Source organism: Gouania willdenowi, chromosome 14 (assembly GCF_900634775.1).
Source record: "Gouania willdenowi chromosome 14, fGouWil2.1, whole genome shotgun sequence".
NCBI lineage: Eukaryota > Metazoa > Chordata > Actinopteri > Blenniiformes > Gobiesocidae > Gouania > Gouania willdenowi.
The window spans coordinates 4,807,271-4,827,610 of NC_041057.1; the positions used below are offsets into that span (position 1 = coordinate 4,807,271).

Consider the following 20,340-nt stretch of genomic DNA (forward strand, 5'->3'; position numbering starts at 1 on the left):
TCAGTTCAGTTTGTTCCATTTCTTTGCAGCATAACAACTGAAAGCTGCTTCAACATGTTTGCGGGGCTACTGCTATTATTATTACAGTTTTTACTACTCGTACAGTCAAAGTAAGTCAAACTGTTTTTAGTTTATTAGTAAATCTAAAAGATTCAACAGTAGTGCAATAGTAAACCTAATGCAAATGAGGTAGGAGGGATTAGAACCAAATCCAGCTCCCTGATTGGTTGTAATATTTTTGAAAGCCAATGGCAAGCCTGGATTAACTTTCCCCCGCCCCCTCATTAACATAACATGCTTACAAGTAGTACGAGTGATGCTTTTTTCTCCCCTAGGAAACCAAAAATGAGTACATGTACTAGTCAATCCTAACTATGGTTATTATCATTAATATTAAATTAATGATCAAACTGCTTTTTATCAATGTACAAAACAATCCTAAAGCAACCCAACCTTTGATCGAAATAGAACATGAAGATTTAAATGATAAATTAGCATATAACCATTTTAAAGTCTTATTTTCTGTTAGTTTTTATGTAAATAAAGAACACAAAAAAACATGTTCTCTCAACCACTCAGTTGTTTTTTGTTTTTTTTTTATGTTTTTTGCCAAAACAATCAAATTGTCATAAATACATTTTGATCCTTTCATGAGTTCCAACCTCACTGGTTGATGAAGTAGTTTAAAATTCCAACAAATGTGACTTGATCAGGCAGATCTAAACCTTTTAAAAGCTTTTAAGCTTCATTATGTCATCATTGGAGCATCAGTGCTGCTGGTAAACTTCCTCCACTGAAAGGATTTAGAGAGAGGATCAATTATTATCCAGGACTCATATTATGTAGAGTAAAAAAATGAAGATTTTTCTACAAAAAAAAAAACAAAAACATTTGCTTAATAGATCAGCTTGACAATTGCTAAGCTTCCAGCCGCACCCACGCCGCCTTACTGCAGCGCGGGGAAATACGCGGCATCTGTTGTCCTTGTGATTATGTGAGAGGAGAGATTTGAGAGTGAGTTGTCAGGGAAAAGGAGGATCTAGCTTCTTCTTTTTCTTTTTCTTTTTTTGTTCTGCTCAGGAAAAGTGTAGCAGATGTACAGTGGAAAAGTTGAAACCATGGACACCTATAAAAATACTAATTTTTCTTTTCTGTCGTCTCTCGTGTATGCATTTGTGTGTGTGTGTGTGTGTGTGTGTGTGTGTGTGTGTGTCTTTGTGTGCATGTGTGTGTGTGTGATGCATTAACAGAGGCAGAGGAACTGTACCAGAAAAGAGTCCTGACAATCACGGGCATCTGCGTGGCTCTGTTGGTAGTGGGCATCGTGTGCGTGGTGGCCTACTGCAAAACCAAGTAAGTCATTTCTCAATCCACAGTCAATTATTCATTGAAAAGCTGGAGAGTAACCAGTTTGCAGAGGTGAAAGTAATGGATTATAAAATTCGTCCTGAGTACCTCAAGTCTCTGGATGTTGTAGGACTGTCTTGGTTGACACGTCTCTGCAACATCGCGTGGCAGTTGGGGACAGTGCCACTGGATTGACAGATCGGGGTGGTGGTCCCTCTCTTTAAGAAGGGGGATCGGAGGGTGTGCTCCAACTACAGAGGGATCACACTCCTCAGCCTCCCCGGCAAGGTCTACTCCAGGGTGCTGGAGAGGAGGATGCGGCAGATAGTCGAACCTCGGATTCAGGAGGAACAATGCGGTTTTCGTCCCGGTCATGGCACACTGGACCAGCTCTATACCCCTCATCGGGTGCTCGAGGGTTCGTGGGAGTTCGCCCAACCAGTCCACATGTGCTTTGTGGATCTGGAGAAGGCGTTCGACCGTGTCCCTCGTTGGTGCCCTGTGGGGGGTGCTCCGGGAGTATGGGGTCTGGGGCCCTTTGCTAAGGGCTTTCCTTTCCCTGTATGACCGCAGCAGGAGCCCGGTTCGCATTGCCGGCAGTAAGTCAGACCTGTTCCCAGTGCATGTTGATCTCCGCCAGGGCTGCCCTTTGTCACCGGTTCTGTTCATTATTTTTATGGACAGAATTTCTAGGTGCAGCCAGGGACCGGAGGGGGTCCGATTTGGGAACCTCAGGATTTCATCTCTGCTGTTTGCAGATGATGTTGTTCTGTTAGCTTCCTCAAATCAGGACCTTCAGCGTGCACTGGGGCGGTTTGCAGCCAAGTGTGAAGCGGCCGGGATGAGGATCAGCACCTCCAAATCTGAGGCCATGTTTCTCAACCGCAAAAAGGTGGCTTCCCCTCTCTGGGTCGGTGGAGAGTCCTAGCCTCAAGCGGAGGAGTTCAAGTATCTCGGGGTCTTGTTCACGAGTGAAGGTCGGATGGAGCGTGAGATCGACAGACGGATCGGTGCGGTGTCAGCAGTGATGCGGTCGCTGTATCGGACTGTTGTGGTGAAGAGGTAGCTAAGTCGGGGGGCAAAGCTCTCGATTTACCGATCGATCTACGTTCCTACCCTCACCTATGGTCATGAGATTTGGGTAATGACCGAAAGGACAAGATCGCGGATACAGGCGGCCGAAATGAGTTTCCTTCGTAGGGTGGCTGGGCGCACCCTTCGAGATAGGGTGAGAAGCTCAGGTACTCGGGAGGAGCTCTGAGTAGAGTCGCTGCTCCTTCACGTTGAAAGGAGCCAGCTGAGGTGGCTCGGGCATCTGTTTCGGATGCCTCCTGGTCGCTTCCCTCGGGAGGTGTTTCAGGCATGTCCAATTGGGAAGAGGCCTCGTGGAAGGCCCAGGACACGCTGGAGGAGGTGTGCGTGGATCTGGGCATCTCTGCTGAGACTGCTGCCTCCGCGACCCGGCCCCGGATAAAAGCGGAAGAAAATGGATGGATGGATGGAATAAAAATGTTACATTGTCACAAAACCTTTTATTTTTCACAGATGCCTTTGTGGAAAATAAGTTTGTACATGAGATGTTTACTGTATGCAAGGGAACCGTGGGAAGACCTATTAGCAAAAATAAACATGGTGGGATGAAAGTAACTTTTACTTTGAGTATGATTTAATTGAGCTTATACTTGTACTTGAGTATTTTATGGATGACTTACTTGTACTTGTACTTCTGCCAATTTGTTTGACAGGAAACAAAGAAAGAAGATGCACAATCATCTGCGACAAAACATGTGTCCAGAACATCCCAATCGTAACCTTGCAAACGGACCCAATCACCCAGGACCTGGCCCGGAGGAGATCCCAATGGTAGATGTATGTTTCACTACAGGATTCCCGACATTATTAATGGCAGTGGAACATCTGTTCAAAGCAGTTGTATAACAGACTTTGACTTCATTTGTTTTGTCTGCCAATTCTTTCTCTCACTCCTAAAAAAAACAACCAAAGTACATATCAAAGAACATCCCAGCAACTGAACGAGTCATACGACCTGCCACGGAGGGATCGTTTCCTGCAAGTCACGCCTCTTCCAGATCTCACAACTCTTCCACACGAGCTCACTCATCGACTCACAGGTACGCACAAAAAAACGCATATGCATAAAATAAATAAAAGGTTTGTCAATAAATTAATTTAATTAATTAATGATTAAATTAATTACATTAAATTAATTAAATAAATTAATGTAATAAAATAACACCAATTAATTCAATTCAAAATATATATAAAAAATCTGACTCTAAATATAGATACATTTATGAACTCTAATGTGCCATGTGGGTAACAACCAGGGTTGGGGTCATTTATAATGCTAATTGAAAAATTGATAATTCATTTTTTACTGTTGTAATTGTATTTGAATTGAGATAATTGTAATTAGCATAGAAATTCTACAAAAACTGTCAATACCAATGTAATTAAACGCAAACCTGTGGAACCATGTTTCAGTTCTATTACACATGTAGTTACTAATTATTAAAATACATTTAATATAAACATTTCCAACCACCTGTCACTTCTTTTCAGGATTTTTTTTTTTTTTTTTTGCCATTTAAAAGAAAATATAAATCTAGGCGTATACTGACAGAAAAAAGGCTCAGACGCCCACATCAAAATTATTAATACCAATATTTGTATTTATTAGGAAGCCTAAAAAGGTTACCAAGAGATGAAAAACAAATTAGATAATAGATAACATATTTTAGTGTATTTTACAGCTGATTTAAGACATGGGTCAAACTGACCCGTTATCAAAAAAGATGCTAACAGAAAGCTAACACAAGAGGAAGGTTACATGTTATGGGCTTATTTATCAAAGACTTGGTAATTGTAAGTTAACTTTAGTAATTGTAATTGATTTTCAAAGGGAAAATAATAATTGTATTTAGAAAAATGCTGGTCACTGTAATCGTAATTGAGTTGTAATTGAACATGTATAATTAAGGACGTATTTGTAATTGAAATAGGTAATTGACTGACTAACAACACAATGGGTAGAAACTCCAACCTGAGCTGAATAAAGTGGCTGCGACTAAGAACATATGGATAATGTTCAATGTAACATGAAACAGAAATAAGAAAATAACCACAAAATTAATAATTTACCCAGTAACGGTGTAGAAATGTAATGTAATTACTTTGCTTCTTTTAAATTGTACTAAAGTACAGGTAAAATGACTGATTTAGAACACGTCACATACAGTTTCGTGAGTTCTTTAGCAACGGTTTAAACAAAGTGCTGTGTTGACTGTGGATGGAGTCACGTGCGTGTTCATATACAGGCACGTGCAGGGAGTGGACAAACACCCGCCCACTCATGCCTTTTGTTCACGTCTTTTTCTATTGATATTGGTATTTTATGGGCGTAAACACCAGCACGTGGCCCTGTCAACAATATGCTGTAATTACAATCATTTGGCTTGATTCAGCCACCTCCACATATGGTCATTACAGTTAACACTCATGACTCGTGTTGTGACTGTGAGTGGCGCTGTATACAGTAAATACCAATGAATGGAGTTTAATTGGTCAATAACAGAATTTAGTCCAATGAAACAATCTATCTAAAACTAAACTAAAAGACTAAAATAATACTAAAACTTTATGGACTAAATTCTAACTAAAACTAAGCTAAATGAATAAAATAAGAATAAAACTCTCGAATAAATTCCAACTAAAAGTAAATTAAACTAAACTAAAAGATTAAAATGAGACTAAAACAATGGAATAAAATCTAAACTAAACTAAAAGACTAAAACGAGACTAAAACTATGCAATAAATTCGAACTAAACTAAACTAAAATGAGACTTAAACTGTGGAATGAAATCTAACTTAAACTAAACTAAACTAAAAGACTAAAATGTGACAAACTATGGAATAAAATCTAACTAAAACTAAACTAAACTAAAATGAGACTTAAACTGAGGAATGAAATCTAACTAAAACTAAACTAAACTAAAATGAGACTTAAACTGTGGAATAAAATCTAACTTAAACTAAACTAAAAGACAAAAATGAGACTAAAACTATGGAATAAAATCTAACTTAAACTAAACTAAAAGACTATAATGAGACTAAAACTATGGAATAAAATCTAACTTAAACTAAATTAAAATACATGTTTTGTATTGTTTGTGTATTTTTATGTGTTTTGAGTCATGTACTCGTCAGTTTATATTTTTGTAAATTACTTTTAATCATTTTGTTTGTTTAATTTGGGCCCCCGGGCCTCCTGTTGCCCATGTCTGAACGAGGTATATATATACTGTATATATATTGTATATCAGTAATTACTAGACATTTCAGGCGACGCACATGGGGTCACGACCCAAAGGTTGACAACCAATGATGTCATTGCTTGTGTTCCATCAGACATGAAGAGAGAACGTGGAGCCTGGAACACTCAGACAGCATCCTCTCAGACTCGCCTGGAATGATGTCGTCGTCCGTGGGGACCAGTAAATGCAGCAGTCCGGCGTGCATGGAGGCACGTGCACGCCGCGCCGCACACTGTGGTGGTTACTCTGACCCGCTACGAGCGGGGCTGCAGTACGGGGAATCCTTCGACTCTCTGGGAGACTCCCCCCACAGCGACAGGTGGGGAATACTTTTGACCACTTTGTCTTTTTTCTGGTACGGTGCACATTTTAGGACATTCTCAGGTCTCGGAGTGAGGCATCTGATAGCAGGAAAGCCTGTGTCCTACCAAACGGACTCATGACTCAGCAAAACCTCAGTCAGATCAAACGGCCTCACTTGTCAAACCAAACGCTGTCAAATGACACGCCCTCAGGCTTCAAAATAAAAGTCATCAGACTCAACCGCCTCAGTCTGTAGAACACAGCATGCTGTTTTATTTTTAAGGAGCCAGAACTACACATGACTTTCCTTTTATGTTTTTGAAAGTCAAGATATACCAACATATTATTTGCTTAATACACCTGTGTCAAACTCATGGCCTAGGGGCCAAATCCGGCCCTTTGGAGCGTCCAATTTGGCCCGCAGGAGAATGTAAAAATGACAGAGAAAACATGAATCATTGTATAAAAAAAAAAAAAAAAAAAATAACAAAACTTCTGTGAATGCAAACATGTCGGAAATAAACTGAATAAATAAATAAATAAATAAAAATAAACCTTGACACACTCATTTTTATCGCATGATTACAGTCATTTTTTGTGTTAAACTGTTGAAAAAAATTCAGTATTTTTACAAAATCCTTCATTTTTCCTCAAATTATGACATATTTTCCTTATTTAGATAGAAATTGGTCACAAAATCTAAGAAATTTAAAGTGAAGATCCTGTTGTGACTGATATATGTCACTTATTGCTTGGATTTTGTTGGTTTCTTTCATATTTTGTATTTTATTTACACGTAGAAGTGCAAACTATGGCACAATAATGTTAAGTATGTGGCCCACTTCAGATCAAACTGCTCCATATTTGGCCCCTGAACTAAAATGAGTTTGACACCCATGGATTAATAAATATATAGTTAAAACATGGATATATCTCAACCTTTAAAAATAAATAGAAAATAGCAGCTTTCAGCTTACTCTCGTATCCGAAGCAGCACATATTGATGACGTCGTGTATTTCCAGTTTCTTCAACATACCTCATGTTGTGCTTTACGTCCTGAGGCTGTTGAGTCTCACGACTTTTCTGACGGCGTTTCATTTGACGGAGGTGTTTTGTTGTTTCTGCTGAGTCATGAGTTTGTTTGGTCTGATAGATGACAGATGTTTTCCTGAGACCTGAGACCTGATGACAGGGCTGGACCGGGACAAATATTCAGCCCTGGTATTTTCTGTTCTGACTGGTCCATTATCATTGACACCATGTAGAATCTGTTATTAAGTCAGTGATTCTCAACATGTGGCTCTTTATGTAGAGGGGGAATCTTTTTAACCCCTTTTTACCTATTTCCTTTGTCCCATTTTTCCCCTTTTTTGAAACATTTCTGACTATTTTTTGCCCATAAATACCCTTTTTTTCTTATTTTTTGTCCATTTTTGTAAATTCCTTCTGATATTTCTATCAATTTTTGCCACTTTTCATCCAAATAAGCTAGCTTTTTCCCAATAATCACCACTTGTTTCCTTTTTCCCTACATTTTACCTCTTTTTATTCCACTTTTTGCCCTTTTTCACCATTGTTTGCCACATTTTGTCCATTTAAGCATCCCTTTTCCATTAAAAACCACTTGGTTCCTCTTTATTTGCCCATTTATTGTCCACTCTTTGCTGCTTTTGGTCCATTTTAGTCACTTTACAATCTTTTCTTGCCACGTTTTTGCCACTTTTGGACCATTTTTGGCCACGTGTTGCCATGTCTGCCTCCACTCGCTTATCAAAAAAAAAAAAAAAAAAAAAAAAAAAAAAAAAAGAACGTAGTGGACCGGACCTGCCCACTTTGGGTCAACGGCCCCATGCTCGGTATACCAGATGGCCAGTCCACCCCTGGCTGAGGATGTTCTCAAATGTACACCGTACACACTTCATTATTGCATTAATGCATTCAGGTTGGCCAGAGTGTGAACTAGAATGTTTTTTAATGAGGTCTCTGAACAAAGGGAGCAGAGCAACATCTGAGACACGAGTTTGAACCCCACGTCTCATTGTCTAATGGTAGAGGCAGTATAAGCAGATCTGTGTCAGATGTAAAGCATCACTCCTCTATGCTAACGCTAAACAACAACACCATAAACACTGTGGACTAGCTCTAAATAACGTGCGTTCACATCATCTCTTTTATCATGCACAGTGAGTGCTGTGGTTGCTCTCTGCATTACCCGTGACCTGGGTTTGAGCTTTACTTTAAAAGCTCCCAAGATTAACGCTCAGACTTTGTTATGGAGCTCAATGGTAAACCCACAAATCCTTAACTCAGGCTAAAGTTTGGAGTTTCTCTACAGTTCACGGCTCGGGGATCCGTCACTCAACGGATTGGGAGCCTAACTCGGACATTAACACAACTCCTGTAAAAACACTTATTTTTGCTAATTAGACGCTTTATTATTGTCAGGGTGGAAGTTGTGGCTGAGGATTGATCGCAGTGCAAAGACTGAGCACGCTAATGGTTCATGTGTTTCCAAGCTGCAGCGCACAAGGCTGGATCGCTTGGCATGCTTCCTGATGGAAATGAAAACTTGTCATCAAAGCTCGATGACGATTGGTTGATTTGAATCAGCTGCACTGAACACATTATGGGTGTTGCATCCGTCAGGGCTAGAATTAGGAAACATTGACTCACACACAAAGGCTATTATTCAATCTGTAACGTCTTCAAAACTGTATCATTTTCCTTTAACGTCTCGCTTCATCATTACTTTATCATCTAAATCAGATGGACCATTAAAGGAACATTTACCGTACAGCTCAGAGGAATTACACCAGTGGTTCTCATCCTCTGTTGGATTGTGACCCCATGTCGATATCACAAATTTTCTGGTGACCCCCAGAATCTTTTCTTGATCATGATTAGCTCATATTTTTGATACTGTTTTATTTTAACTGAATTTAGACTTGAGAAAGTGAAAGTATAAAATACAGTTGTTTAAGATTGTGTTGCGGCATCGCATATTAATCATTTAATAATATTAAGAATTAAAACATATATACTGTATATATATATATATATATATATATATATATATATATATATATATATATATATATATATATATATATATAGTAATCAGTAATTCGTTTTGTTTCTTTGAGACATTTTGTGTATCTTTTGTCGTCCTGTGCCATTTTTGGGTAATTTTGTGTGTTTCTGTTCACATTTTATATATTTTTGTGTAATTTTTGTTGTCTTTTTGTGGTTTTTTCCTTAAAATTGTATGTTTCTTTAAGTCATTTTGTGTATTTTTGTTGTCAATTCATACATTACTCTGTAATTTTTGTGTATTTTTAGTCATCTTGTGCAACTTTTGTGTTATTTCAATATTTTAGTTGTCCTTTTGTGTATTTTTCTGGGGTTTTTTTGTTTTTTTTTATGCATTTAGTGTATTTTTCTTGTCGTTTTGTAATTTTCTCTGTTATTTTTGTGTTTTATATTTTTGTGTGTGTTTCGTTTAATCATTTTGTTTGTTTACTGTAGGGGGGCAGCCTCCTGTTGCCAATGTCCAAGCTAGAGGTGATAAAATGAGCAAAATATATATATTTATTTATTTATTTTATTTATTTATTCAGTTTATTTCCGACATAGTTACATTCACTTTTTTTCATTTTTTTTTTTTTCTTTTTTGTACATGCCGAAAAAGGAGACGACAGAAGCAGTTTGCTTATCCGGGTCCCGTCCCCTGTTTTACCATCGCAAATTTACATGGGTATATTGTTTTTTTTTTTTTTAATCAGTAATTACTAGACGTTTCAAGTGACCCACGTGGGGTCACGACCCCAAGGTTAAAAAACTCTGCTTGACTTCATCATTACTTTTTCATCTAAATCAGATGGACCATTATAGCAACATTTATCATACAGCTCAGAGGAATTATACAATCAAGCTCCAAGTACAAACATATAACATGCAGTTGATATCTTGTGCATTACGATGATTGAAGGTGTCACTGCACAAGCTCATCATTTGTCTTGTAGTTCACTAAATTGGAATGAACTTCATGTTCAGAAGTTGTGGCTTTCTAAAAGAAATAACTGGAAACAGATGCACGGGGAGTAATTTATTAAGCAATTCAAAAAAGCTAAAGCTCTATGAGAAAATCATGTTCTGTTTTGTTCCTGCTCACTGGAGCTGTTGTCCAGCGATGGTCATGTTTTATTTGCTGAAGTAAAGTAAAGAAATATAGCTCGTAAGATGCCTAAAGCCGAGAAAATCCCCAAAAATGAAAGCATCCAAAGCACACAGATGGTCCCTCGGATGTTCTCTAAAAGCTGTTCTCATGTGCTTTATTTGGCCACTGGTCTCACAGCAAGGAAGGCAGGGGTTCACATGTCAGTTGTAGCGATGTTTTTGTGCACATTTTGGATGTTCTCATGAGCTTCCAACTCCAAAACAACAAGAGCTCTAGTCACTCATGTCTCTTTTTCTTACAGCTTAGAACGGACATCTGCAATCGGAGACCACTGGTCTACTGTTGTGCAGCCCCCCAAATGACAGATAAATACATAACAAAAAGAAACAAAAAAGGACTCCAGATAAACACAAAATGACTGGTACAACCTCAAAAAGTGATAGAAAAATACAAAAAAGGAAAAAGAAAAATGTGTAAAAATGTCCCTCTAAAAAAATACACAAAAAAGACTCCAAAAGCACACAAAATGACAACAAAAGACAAAAAAAAAACAGAAAATGACTGATGCATACACAAAAGAAAAACAAAAAACACAAAATGACTCCAAAAACACAAAAAAATACAGATAAATACATAAAAGGAAGAAGAAAAAACATCACAACAACTAAAATACACAAAAATGGATGAAATTGACGCTGTGATTATTTCTAAGCTTTATTTAATCCCGTAACGTCCCAATGAGAGGACAGATTTGTTCACAAGAGAGACCTGTTTTACATTAATAATTCAAAACATATACGTTTGACCATCTCTGGTTTAGAAAGTACATTTTCTTTTGTCTTGGAAGCTGTTGCATGTGTGTTGTGTTGTGTGTTCATATCAATCCAGGAGGTGTGAGTACTGGTCGTCCCTGGTTAGGGCACCAGTGGACCGCAGGGCCAACAAACAGACACATCTAAAGTGACAGGACCTGAACTCATCATCTTTTCACTGAGGATCAGACAGCATTCATGCTAACTAGCTAGCCAGCTATCAAAACGAGAACGACTCATCTGAAAGTTGTCCAGCCCGGCACCAAACGTTGGGATGCGGCCACATGGCTTTGGCAGGGCTTCAGTGGGAGAGAAGAGCGATGGATGGAAATACGTTTGATTTATTAGGATGTCATCGGTGCTAGAGTAGAGGAAAGCATGTGTGGGAGAGTTGGGTCAGGGCGGGTTACAATGCTAGACCGTTTCATCCACATTCTGTCATGTCATTCCATGTAACAAGGCCATGGTGCCTCAGCTGAGTCAGCATTAATGTCATGTATTAGGCTTTTCTCACTAAAGAAGCCCCTCGTTGTTGTTGTTGTTTTTAATGGTTGTAGTTTTTTGTGTCGTTTTTCTTTGCTAGCCATGTGATCTTTAGTGTCATTCTCCATGTTCAAATAGAATGACTGAAACAGTTGGCTGTGGGTTCTACTGTAGTTGGGCAGTTTGACAAAAGCCTGAGGGCCACTAAAGAAGAAGAAGAAGAGTTACCCCACTTCTGGCCTTCTCACTTTGCTCCAAACCTGAGTGGGACTGCTTTAGAAACTTTGCTTGATTCTAGAGATAATCAGAAGAACTGTGTATACTAATGTATAAAGTGTAGAAATTCACTTTGGTTTTTGCTCTGTAGAAGACTGTAGATGACTTCTGTCAATGCTGGTAGGTTTTTCTAAGTTTTGTTTTGTCAGTAATTTATTAAACACATTAAAGATAACAACGCAAACCACCGCCTGGAACTAGATCTCCTCTTTTTTAGATATTGTCAATTTTCTGGATCAATGATCCTGATCATGGTACCATGGTTCTCCAAACTTCAAAGGCTTGGAAGATATTTCTGTTCCCAAAAATTGAAAATCGCAATCCAGATCTGATCCAGATGAAACTCGGTGGGATATTTGAGGAATCAACTCAGTATCTTGATCCAAATCCCCTTCGAAATGTAATAGAATGTTCCTTGATGTGAGGTCTATCTTTGGGTACATTTTTTTGTCAAAATCTGTTAAGAACTTTTGACCTAATTTTGCTAACGGAAAAACAAACAAACATGTAATGCTGTGTTCCAAGCAACTTGGAACTCAGCCTTTCCGAGTTAAAAAATCCAATCTCTGAGTTGAACCCAGTTGAGCCCAGTTCATTGGCAGCATATCGAAATATCTCCAACTGTAATATTGGATTTTTTCCCAGATTTCCCAAGTAAGAGGTTGGACTTTAGGAGGCGTTCCAAGTCACTTTTTTAAGTAGGAGTTCTGAGTTGCTTGGAACGCAGCATTTAATCATGTGGTTAGATCTCATTGCAAGATTTCTGTTTTAGAGGAAGAATGGTGGTAAGACGGAATGTTTTTTTTTTTTTAAAGTATCGTTTTTAAGCACCAAGACAACGTTGCCATCGAAATGGACCGCCAAAACGCAGCAAAACTTTAGACCTTAGAGAATCCTTATTTCTTGTACACCGCTTAAGTTCATCTTAAATTCACATTTATCCTCTATTTTTTTCTCTTTTTGCAGATACGTGTCGGCCCTCACCACACCAGCCCACCTCTCCCCTGTGGATTTCCATTACTCGTTGCCCCCGAAGGTTCCTATCTTCCAGATCACATCCCCCAACACCAGCCACGCCATGTCACTCCCTCCCGCCGTCCACAACCCGTACCCTCTGGAGGACGACCAGCCACTGCTGCGTCGCTACCAGGTGCCCCTCCACGACGCCCAGTGCCAGGAGCCGTACCGGCAGCAGCGCCGAACCTACCTAAACGACAGCCGGGGCAGCCTGCCCTCCAGCCCCTACCGGCTGGCTGAGGACGAAGACTACGAGACCACCCAGGAGTACCTCTCCACTCGGGAGCAACCAAAGAGAAGCGGATCGGGCGCTAACGGTAGCCGACGCTGGCGGAGGTCCAGATTGAACGGCCACGTGGCGCCACGTGGGTACGAGGCGTCCCGGGACTACGGCTCTCGGAGCTGCCTTACAGACAGCGAGTCTGAAGAGGACGGGGAAAGCACGCCGTTCCTCAGTATGCAGAACATGAACGCGGAACCCTCCACCATCTACAGGCCGGTGGACAGTCGGACTTCTCAGTCGTCGGGAAGGCACAGCGGGAAGCACGGGAACGCGAACACGAGACTCACGCAGTCGCGTTCCAAACCGGACAATACACCGCATTAAAGAGTGATACGGAACCAACAAAAAATCAATATAGTATAGACCTGCATCTATAAGAAATATTTTTATTTTATATAACTGACAGATATTCTAAACAAATGAAATATTTATTTTCATTTTAGCAAAAGTTGTCTACTAGTTAACAGCAAAGACTTTTTTATAGGGAAAACTCTATTTATATGTACATTTTTTGATTTACAGCATAAAAAGATGTGCCAGTTTTTTCACAACGTTAAAAAAAAAAAAAAAAGAAAAAAAAAAATAGAGTAATATTGTGGTGCCTTTTGCTGTATGCGGATGCCAGAGAGCCAGTGGAGGTTTTTGTAGCCTTTCTTATATGGACGCCTCATTTTTTATACACATTTCCTTTTATTTTTTTTGTTTTTTTTTCCTTCCCTTCCTCTCTGGTTTCCTGTTTTATGTTTGTTCCAAATTGCATTCACTCCGAAGTCTAGCCTAGCCCCCCCAGCCCCCACCCACACCCCCACTCCCCTATTTCTATCTCCTCCATATCACGCAATAGAAGTCACTCCAACAGAAAGCGTATGTTTACATGAATCTGATTGGCCTTTAGGGTTTATGGTTTGCAATCTGATTACGATGGCGTATTAGGGCCACATTGAAAAACAAGATTAATGTCGTAATATTTCTAGAATAAAGTTATATTATTTTGAGAGTAAAGTTGTAATATTCTGAGAATAAAGTCAAAATATTTCGAGAATAATGTCGTACTTTTATGGCAATAAAGTTTTATTATTTCAAGATTAAAGTTGTAGTAATTTATGAGAATAAATTCATGTAAACTCGAAATCGCTTAGAATCCCCAGTTGATATGAACGCAACAAACACTGAAAGTCCTGAAGTCGACTACTTTTCACAGATTTTATTCTCATTAAATGACCAATTGATTCTGATAAAATTATGATTTTTATTCTGATAAAATTATGATTTTTATTCTGATAAAATTATGATTTTTATTCTGATAAAATTATGATTTTTATTCTGATAAAATTATGATTTTTATTCTGATAAAATTATGATTTTTATTCTGATAACATTACGATTTTATTCGCAAAATACTACGCTTCAATCAAACAAAATTGCGATTTAAAGATACGACTTTATTCTCGTAAAATCCCAATTTTATTTTTGAAATATTATGACTTTAATCCAACAAAATTACAATTTTATTAAAATACCAGTTTATTCTCGTAAAACATTGCGACTTTAATCTTTAAACATTGTGATTTTAATCTAACAAAAAAAAATTATTAACATACAACTTTAAATTAAAATTTTATTCTTGAAATATTATGACTTTAATCTAACAAAATTGCAATTTTATCAACCTACGACTTTATTCTCATTAAATTACAGTTTTATTCGAGAAATATTACGACTTTAATCTTGAAATATTATGACTTTAATCTAACAAAATTGTGATTTTATTAAGCTACGACTATTTTCATAAGATTACAATTTTATTCTAGAAATATTATGACTTTAATCTTGTAGAGCCCAGATTATTTTTCTTTATTGTAATGTGGCCCTAATACGCTGTGGTATCTGAACACGTGTTTTTTCTGATTCTGATTGTCTACCAGGAGACGTGGAAGGAGGTCGAGATGAGATCGCGTCAATACCTTCTCTGTGCGAATGCATGGCGGTCTGCTTGCATGCATTTGTGATTGTTTGGATGAAATTCCTTGTTTATGGTAACACCAAGTAAGTGTGTGGGTCTTCCAGAGAGGGGTCTACAGACTATAGTGCACTAGTGTTGTAGGTGGACAGGGTCTGACTGCTGTCTCACTGTGAGTTATGCAGGTCATTGCTTCATGTGTTTACAGCTTTTTCTGTGGGGCGTCAATTGTAAAGTTGCACATGCTAAAATAAACAGTAACTTTTTGCAACATTTCGCAACAAACCATGTTTACAAAACAAATGTAAATTGTGTTTATATTACTTTTGACCAGATTTACAACAATATTTTTGAAATTTGTATTTTGCATATTAGCGGAATATTTAGTTTCACCTGTGACATTTAGATTTAACACTTAGATTTAATATTTAACATTATATTTTTACAAAACAAAAAAAAATCACAAATTTCACAAATATTGCAGTAAATCTGGTCAAAAGTAACATTTAAAAAATCACATACAATTTTTAAACGTGGTTTGTTGCTAAATGTTGCCATACAAATCTAAATGTTAAATATAAATGCTAAATCTAAACAGTGACATTGAATGTTGGCTAAATATTTTGTTTCACCTGCGACATTTAGATTTAACATTTAAGATTTTGATTTAACATTTAGATTTTGATTTAACATTTAGATTTTGATTTAACATTTAGATTTTGATTTAACATTTAGATTTTGATTTAACATTTAGATTCACATTCACATATGGTTTTTAAATGTGGTTTGTTACTAAATGTTGCAAAAAAATCTAAATGTTAAATCTAAATCTAAATGTGAAATGTTAAATTTGAAAAGTGAATTTGCATATCAGCTAAATATTTAGTTTAACCTGTGACATTTAACATTTACATTTAAATTGAATATTTAACATTTACATTTAACATTGACATTATATTTTTTACGAGAAAAAAAACTCACAAATACTTCTGTGAATCTGATCAAAAGTAACATAAAAAAAATTAAAAATAGCATGCAGTTGCTGTTTATTTCAACAATCAACGCCCCATATTTTTCAGTCCCGTTCGTAGCCTATATCCCAGACACAAATGTCAATTTCTCCAGTAGGGTTTTCCCCCCTTCTTGTTTTCCTGGTATGACGTACAGGGTGATAGCTGCCATCATCACAGGCAGCGACCAAAACAAAGATCACACTATTTTATTTCTTTTATTTTGAAACCATTTCCTGTGCCCATTCTGGCTTTGCGGCTCATGGTAAAGGCCGCACAGTGTCTCAGGATTTCCACATTCACCATTCATGACGTTCCAGCTTCTTTAATTCCTTACAAACCCTTTTCCTCAACGTTAGGTTCTAACACATGTAAACGTACAGTTCCCTGCAGCCGACACACTCACACACACACACACACACACACACACACACACACACACACACAGAGAGAGAGAAGGTGGAAGCAGTTCAGTGGAGACAAACTATAGCTGTGAAACTCTGGAGGATCATATGCGAAGCAAAAAAAATATGCAAACTTTCTATTTTGCTGTTTGACGACATCGATTTCTTAGAGGTGACTGTTGTGCGAGAAACTACGTGATGCCTATCGTGTTGAATGAAATATCATACAGATGTGTATTTACCTGCGTACTTTCTTTTTTTTTACCAACCGTTATGCAGCCATCTATCGAGTTGTTGTTCACTTATGACCGTCGAACGACTGTGTACATGCATTATGTTATCACTGGGTTTTAAACCACTTTTTACGTGCACACTTCTAATAATAATAATAATAATAATAATAATGTCAAATAGCATCCAGATAAGTTCTCTTTCCACAGTACCGCGTGCTGCTTTTTACACTTCAATTTAATTCTGTGTTTTTTTTTAATTGAATCATAGAATTTATTTCAGCCTTTTGGGGGAAAGAAATGGTTTAAAATTGGCCATTTTCTTCATCCTTCATGGTATGTTTTTATTATTTTTATATCAAATGCTCAAATATAAGATTGTTTTAAAAGTATGTTCTGCAATTCAAACTGCCAAAGGGTCAAAGAAAGTTGAGTGGTACTGGTTAACAAAAAAAAGAAAAAGAATGTTCGAATGTTCCCATTACATAGGTTACATGCTGCAAATTAACACCTCTGGTATTTAAAAAAAGAGAGAGAGAGAAAAAGCCCACAATGCACCACTGGTTTACAACGTGTCACTCGAATGTCACCAGGGATGTCCACCCGGTCACCCTCCTGTTTAGTTTAACCAGCCCTCCCTAACTCCCCTACCCTCGCTTGAAATGTTTGAAACCCCCCCCCCCCCCTTCCCTCTGCATGTCCTTGTGGTCAAGGTTAGATGGGTGCATGGTTTTAAAAGAAAAAAAAAAGAAAACAGCAGCAGACAATTGTTCTTTTTCCAGTCAGTGAAAGTGTATTTCATTTAAACATTCAGCAATAAAAGAAGAACCTACCCCCCCACCTAACACCCCCCCACCCACCTCCCCACCTCCCAAGCCCCGACATTGTCATTCCTGAAATATGCTAGAAAAAAAAAAAGAAAACACGCGAGATTGTCATAGATTGTAAAATGAAATTGAATCCACCTGTTCATATAAGAAAATAAAAACTTTATTCATATCATTTCTTTATGTCGTGGCAGTTATTTTTTTTTATTTATTTATTTGTTTTTTTATCTTTGCTCCAGGGTTGACGCACGCTGATTCTCAAGATGACTTGCGTCATTTTTAGTATTGATTTGGGGTTTAAAAATTTAAACAAAACTGTTTCCGAAGTAGTTTTCTGAGAGAAACTTAAATTTTATTAACTTTTTTGAAAAAGAGACACCCCAAACTATTATATTTTAGTATCTTGTTACTCCAAAATCTCAATTTATTCATCTTTTATTGACAGCAATGCATGTTTTATTATTGTAAACACAGCCCCGAGGTGGTAGAATCGCAGGCCACGGCCCTGCAGGGCACCGCCCAAGCAGGGGCCACCCCACGGCACCCGCAGGCATACAAGTGCACGGCCCGTGCCCCCTGCCCTGGAAGACCCTGCCAAGAGCCTAGCCAGCAGGCCAAGCCCGCCTGACCACAAGGGCACCCCCCGGGACCGGGAACCCCCCAAGGGCAAGCCCCCGGGGAAACCCCATCCCACAAACCAGCCACCATCCGGCAGGACCGCACAGCCCCAAACGGTCCAAGGACGGCCGCCCAGGCCCCGCCACCCACCGGCCAGCACACCACGGGGACCGCCCCCAAGGCAACCAGGAGAAGAGACATGCACTAAGCCATACTCGAAGAGAAGAGGCACCCACTCTGCAAGCCAACACCGCCCGGTGACACCCCGCAACCCCCCGCGCCCCCCAGAGGCCCACCGCCCAGCAACGCCCGACCGCACCACCCTGATGTTTTTGTGCTCTTCACAGCGGCCCAGTCATTAACAGAGGGGGATGGGCCCCCACCGGACAGGGCCAAATTTGCGATCCCACCCACCACCCTGTTATGGTACCTCTCACTTGCCCAATGGAGAAGCCCGTCCCTATCCCCTGTGTGGGGGTTGAGGTGTTATTAAAATTGGGGGAGATTGGTATTTTTTATTTTTATCTTTGATCCAGAGTTGGAACCCCGTTAAGTGTAATGGTGAACTAAAGTTATTTTTAGCATTAATTTGAGATTTAAAAATTCAAACAAAACTGTTTCCCCAAGTTGTTTTCTTAAATATTAGCTAAAAAAATGTCAATTTTAATATTTTTGGGGAATAAACAAACATCCCCAACTGTCTTCCCATCACATTAAACCTGTTTTAATCTGTTACATTTGAGCGTCCCTGTTTCTCCTAAAGCAAGTAGTAAAACTGTGTGGGTAACTTATAATGTCACTCTTGTGCTCACAGCTTTGAGTTTTCCCACATTCAATTATTATCATCATCATTATTATTATTATTATCATTATTTTTTCTATCAATTACAGATGTTCTTCTGACCACAAATGCAGCTGCAGTGCGCATGTCTACCAGCAGATGGCGAAGCAGCTGCAAAATGCACAAGTGAGAATCTGTGTGTGATGAGTTTTTATTTGTTAAAACATCAACTTATTGTTGCCTGAGTAAAAAAAACAAACAAAAGAATAAGTAAATCTAATCAAACTGGAATAATTAAAAATAAAAAGAAAAGAAAAACGTTAATGACAATATAAAACAATGAGTCGAAGTACAAAAACTCTTATGAAAGCAGTTTTTTTTAGCTATTAGCAGAAGTAAAAGTAATGAATTACAATTACTTACTTTACTCTAATTGAGTTGCTTTTATGGGTACTTGTTCTTTTTTGAGTATATTTCTAAATCTGTAGTTTTGCTTGTATTTAAGTGTACGTTTTAAATGAAGTAAATTAATTTGTTACATTTCCACACCCAACCGTTACTGAGTAAATTACTGTACTTTGTTTTAAAAATGATTAATGAACATTTTGATAATACAAAAAAAATTAAATGACCAGTCAACAATCAAATGCATCACACCATAGCCGACCAATCAGATTAAATGTAATGCACGGCTCCGAAACAGCAAGATTTATCACCAAAAATAAACATGGGGGGTGAAAGTAACTAATAACTTTTACTTTAAGTACTATTTAATTGAGCTACTTTTTACTTGTACTTGAGTTATTTATGTATGACTTACTTGCACTTGGGTACAATTTCAATCAAGTTACAGTACTTCTTACACACACACACACACACACACACACACCACAGTTTATTCTCATTGAACATTAAAAGTCTTGCAGACATTAGTCACACAACCAGCGACTATGAAGCTTAATGTTTGGAAGAGTTATTGCTCATTGCATAAAGTCAACATGAAGCACTTTGTCCATTACTGGACGTTTTATTTTTTTAACAAACACAACAGTGTAGCTCCTGTACCTATTGACACGTGGAGGTTAGTTGCTCTGACACGTTGGGTGACATTACTCTCCTCCCCACCTTTTAAAAACCTCTTTATGAAATCAAATCTTACCATATCTTGTTGTGACTCGTTTAATTCTGATAAACTATGATTCACTTCAATGCAACGTGACCTAAATAGAGCATCATCGGCTTATACATACATAGGTGAGGCTGCACGTTCCAGCGTTTTCAATAGCACTTAACCCCCCACCCCCCCCCCACCCCCCCCCCTATTATCCTTGGGGTCAATTTGACCTCATTCAATGTTTGTCATTCAATTTTTATTTTCATTTTTTAAATTTTTGCTTCATATTTCTTGACTTTTCCTAAATTGATGAGTACAATTGACTTGGCATAAAATTATCATCAGGGTTGGGGTCAATTATA

General features: G+C 38.2%; 1 protein-coding gene across 4 annotated transcripts in view; it reads left to right on the forward strand.

Annotated features, from left to right (window-relative positions):
* Nucleotides 1-15,322, forward strand: part of nrg2a (neuregulin 2a) — a 145,799-nt gene extending 130,477 nt beyond the window's left edge. For 3 of the 4 annotated variants that reach the window (XM_028466510.1, XM_028466511.1, XM_028466513.1), the window contains 5 exons: nucleotides 1,251-1,353; nucleotides 3,093-3,216; nucleotides 3,352-3,479; nucleotides 5,777-6,001; nucleotides 12,701-15,322. In XM_028466510.1, coding sequence (XP_028322311.1) covers nucleotides 1,251-1,353; nucleotides 3,093-3,216; nucleotides 3,352-3,479; nucleotides 5,777-6,001; nucleotides 12,701-13,358 — 1,238 coding nt within the window. In that variant the 3' untranslated portion in view covers nucleotides 13,359-15,322. The remainder of the gene's footprint in view (nucleotides 1-1,250; nucleotides 1,354-3,092; nucleotides 3,217-3,351; nucleotides 3,480-5,776; nucleotides 6,002-12,700) is intronic. The other variant, XM_028466512.1, reaches the window with a different exon arrangement.
* The last annotated feature ends 5,018 nt before the right edge of the window (nucleotides 15,323-20,340 follow it).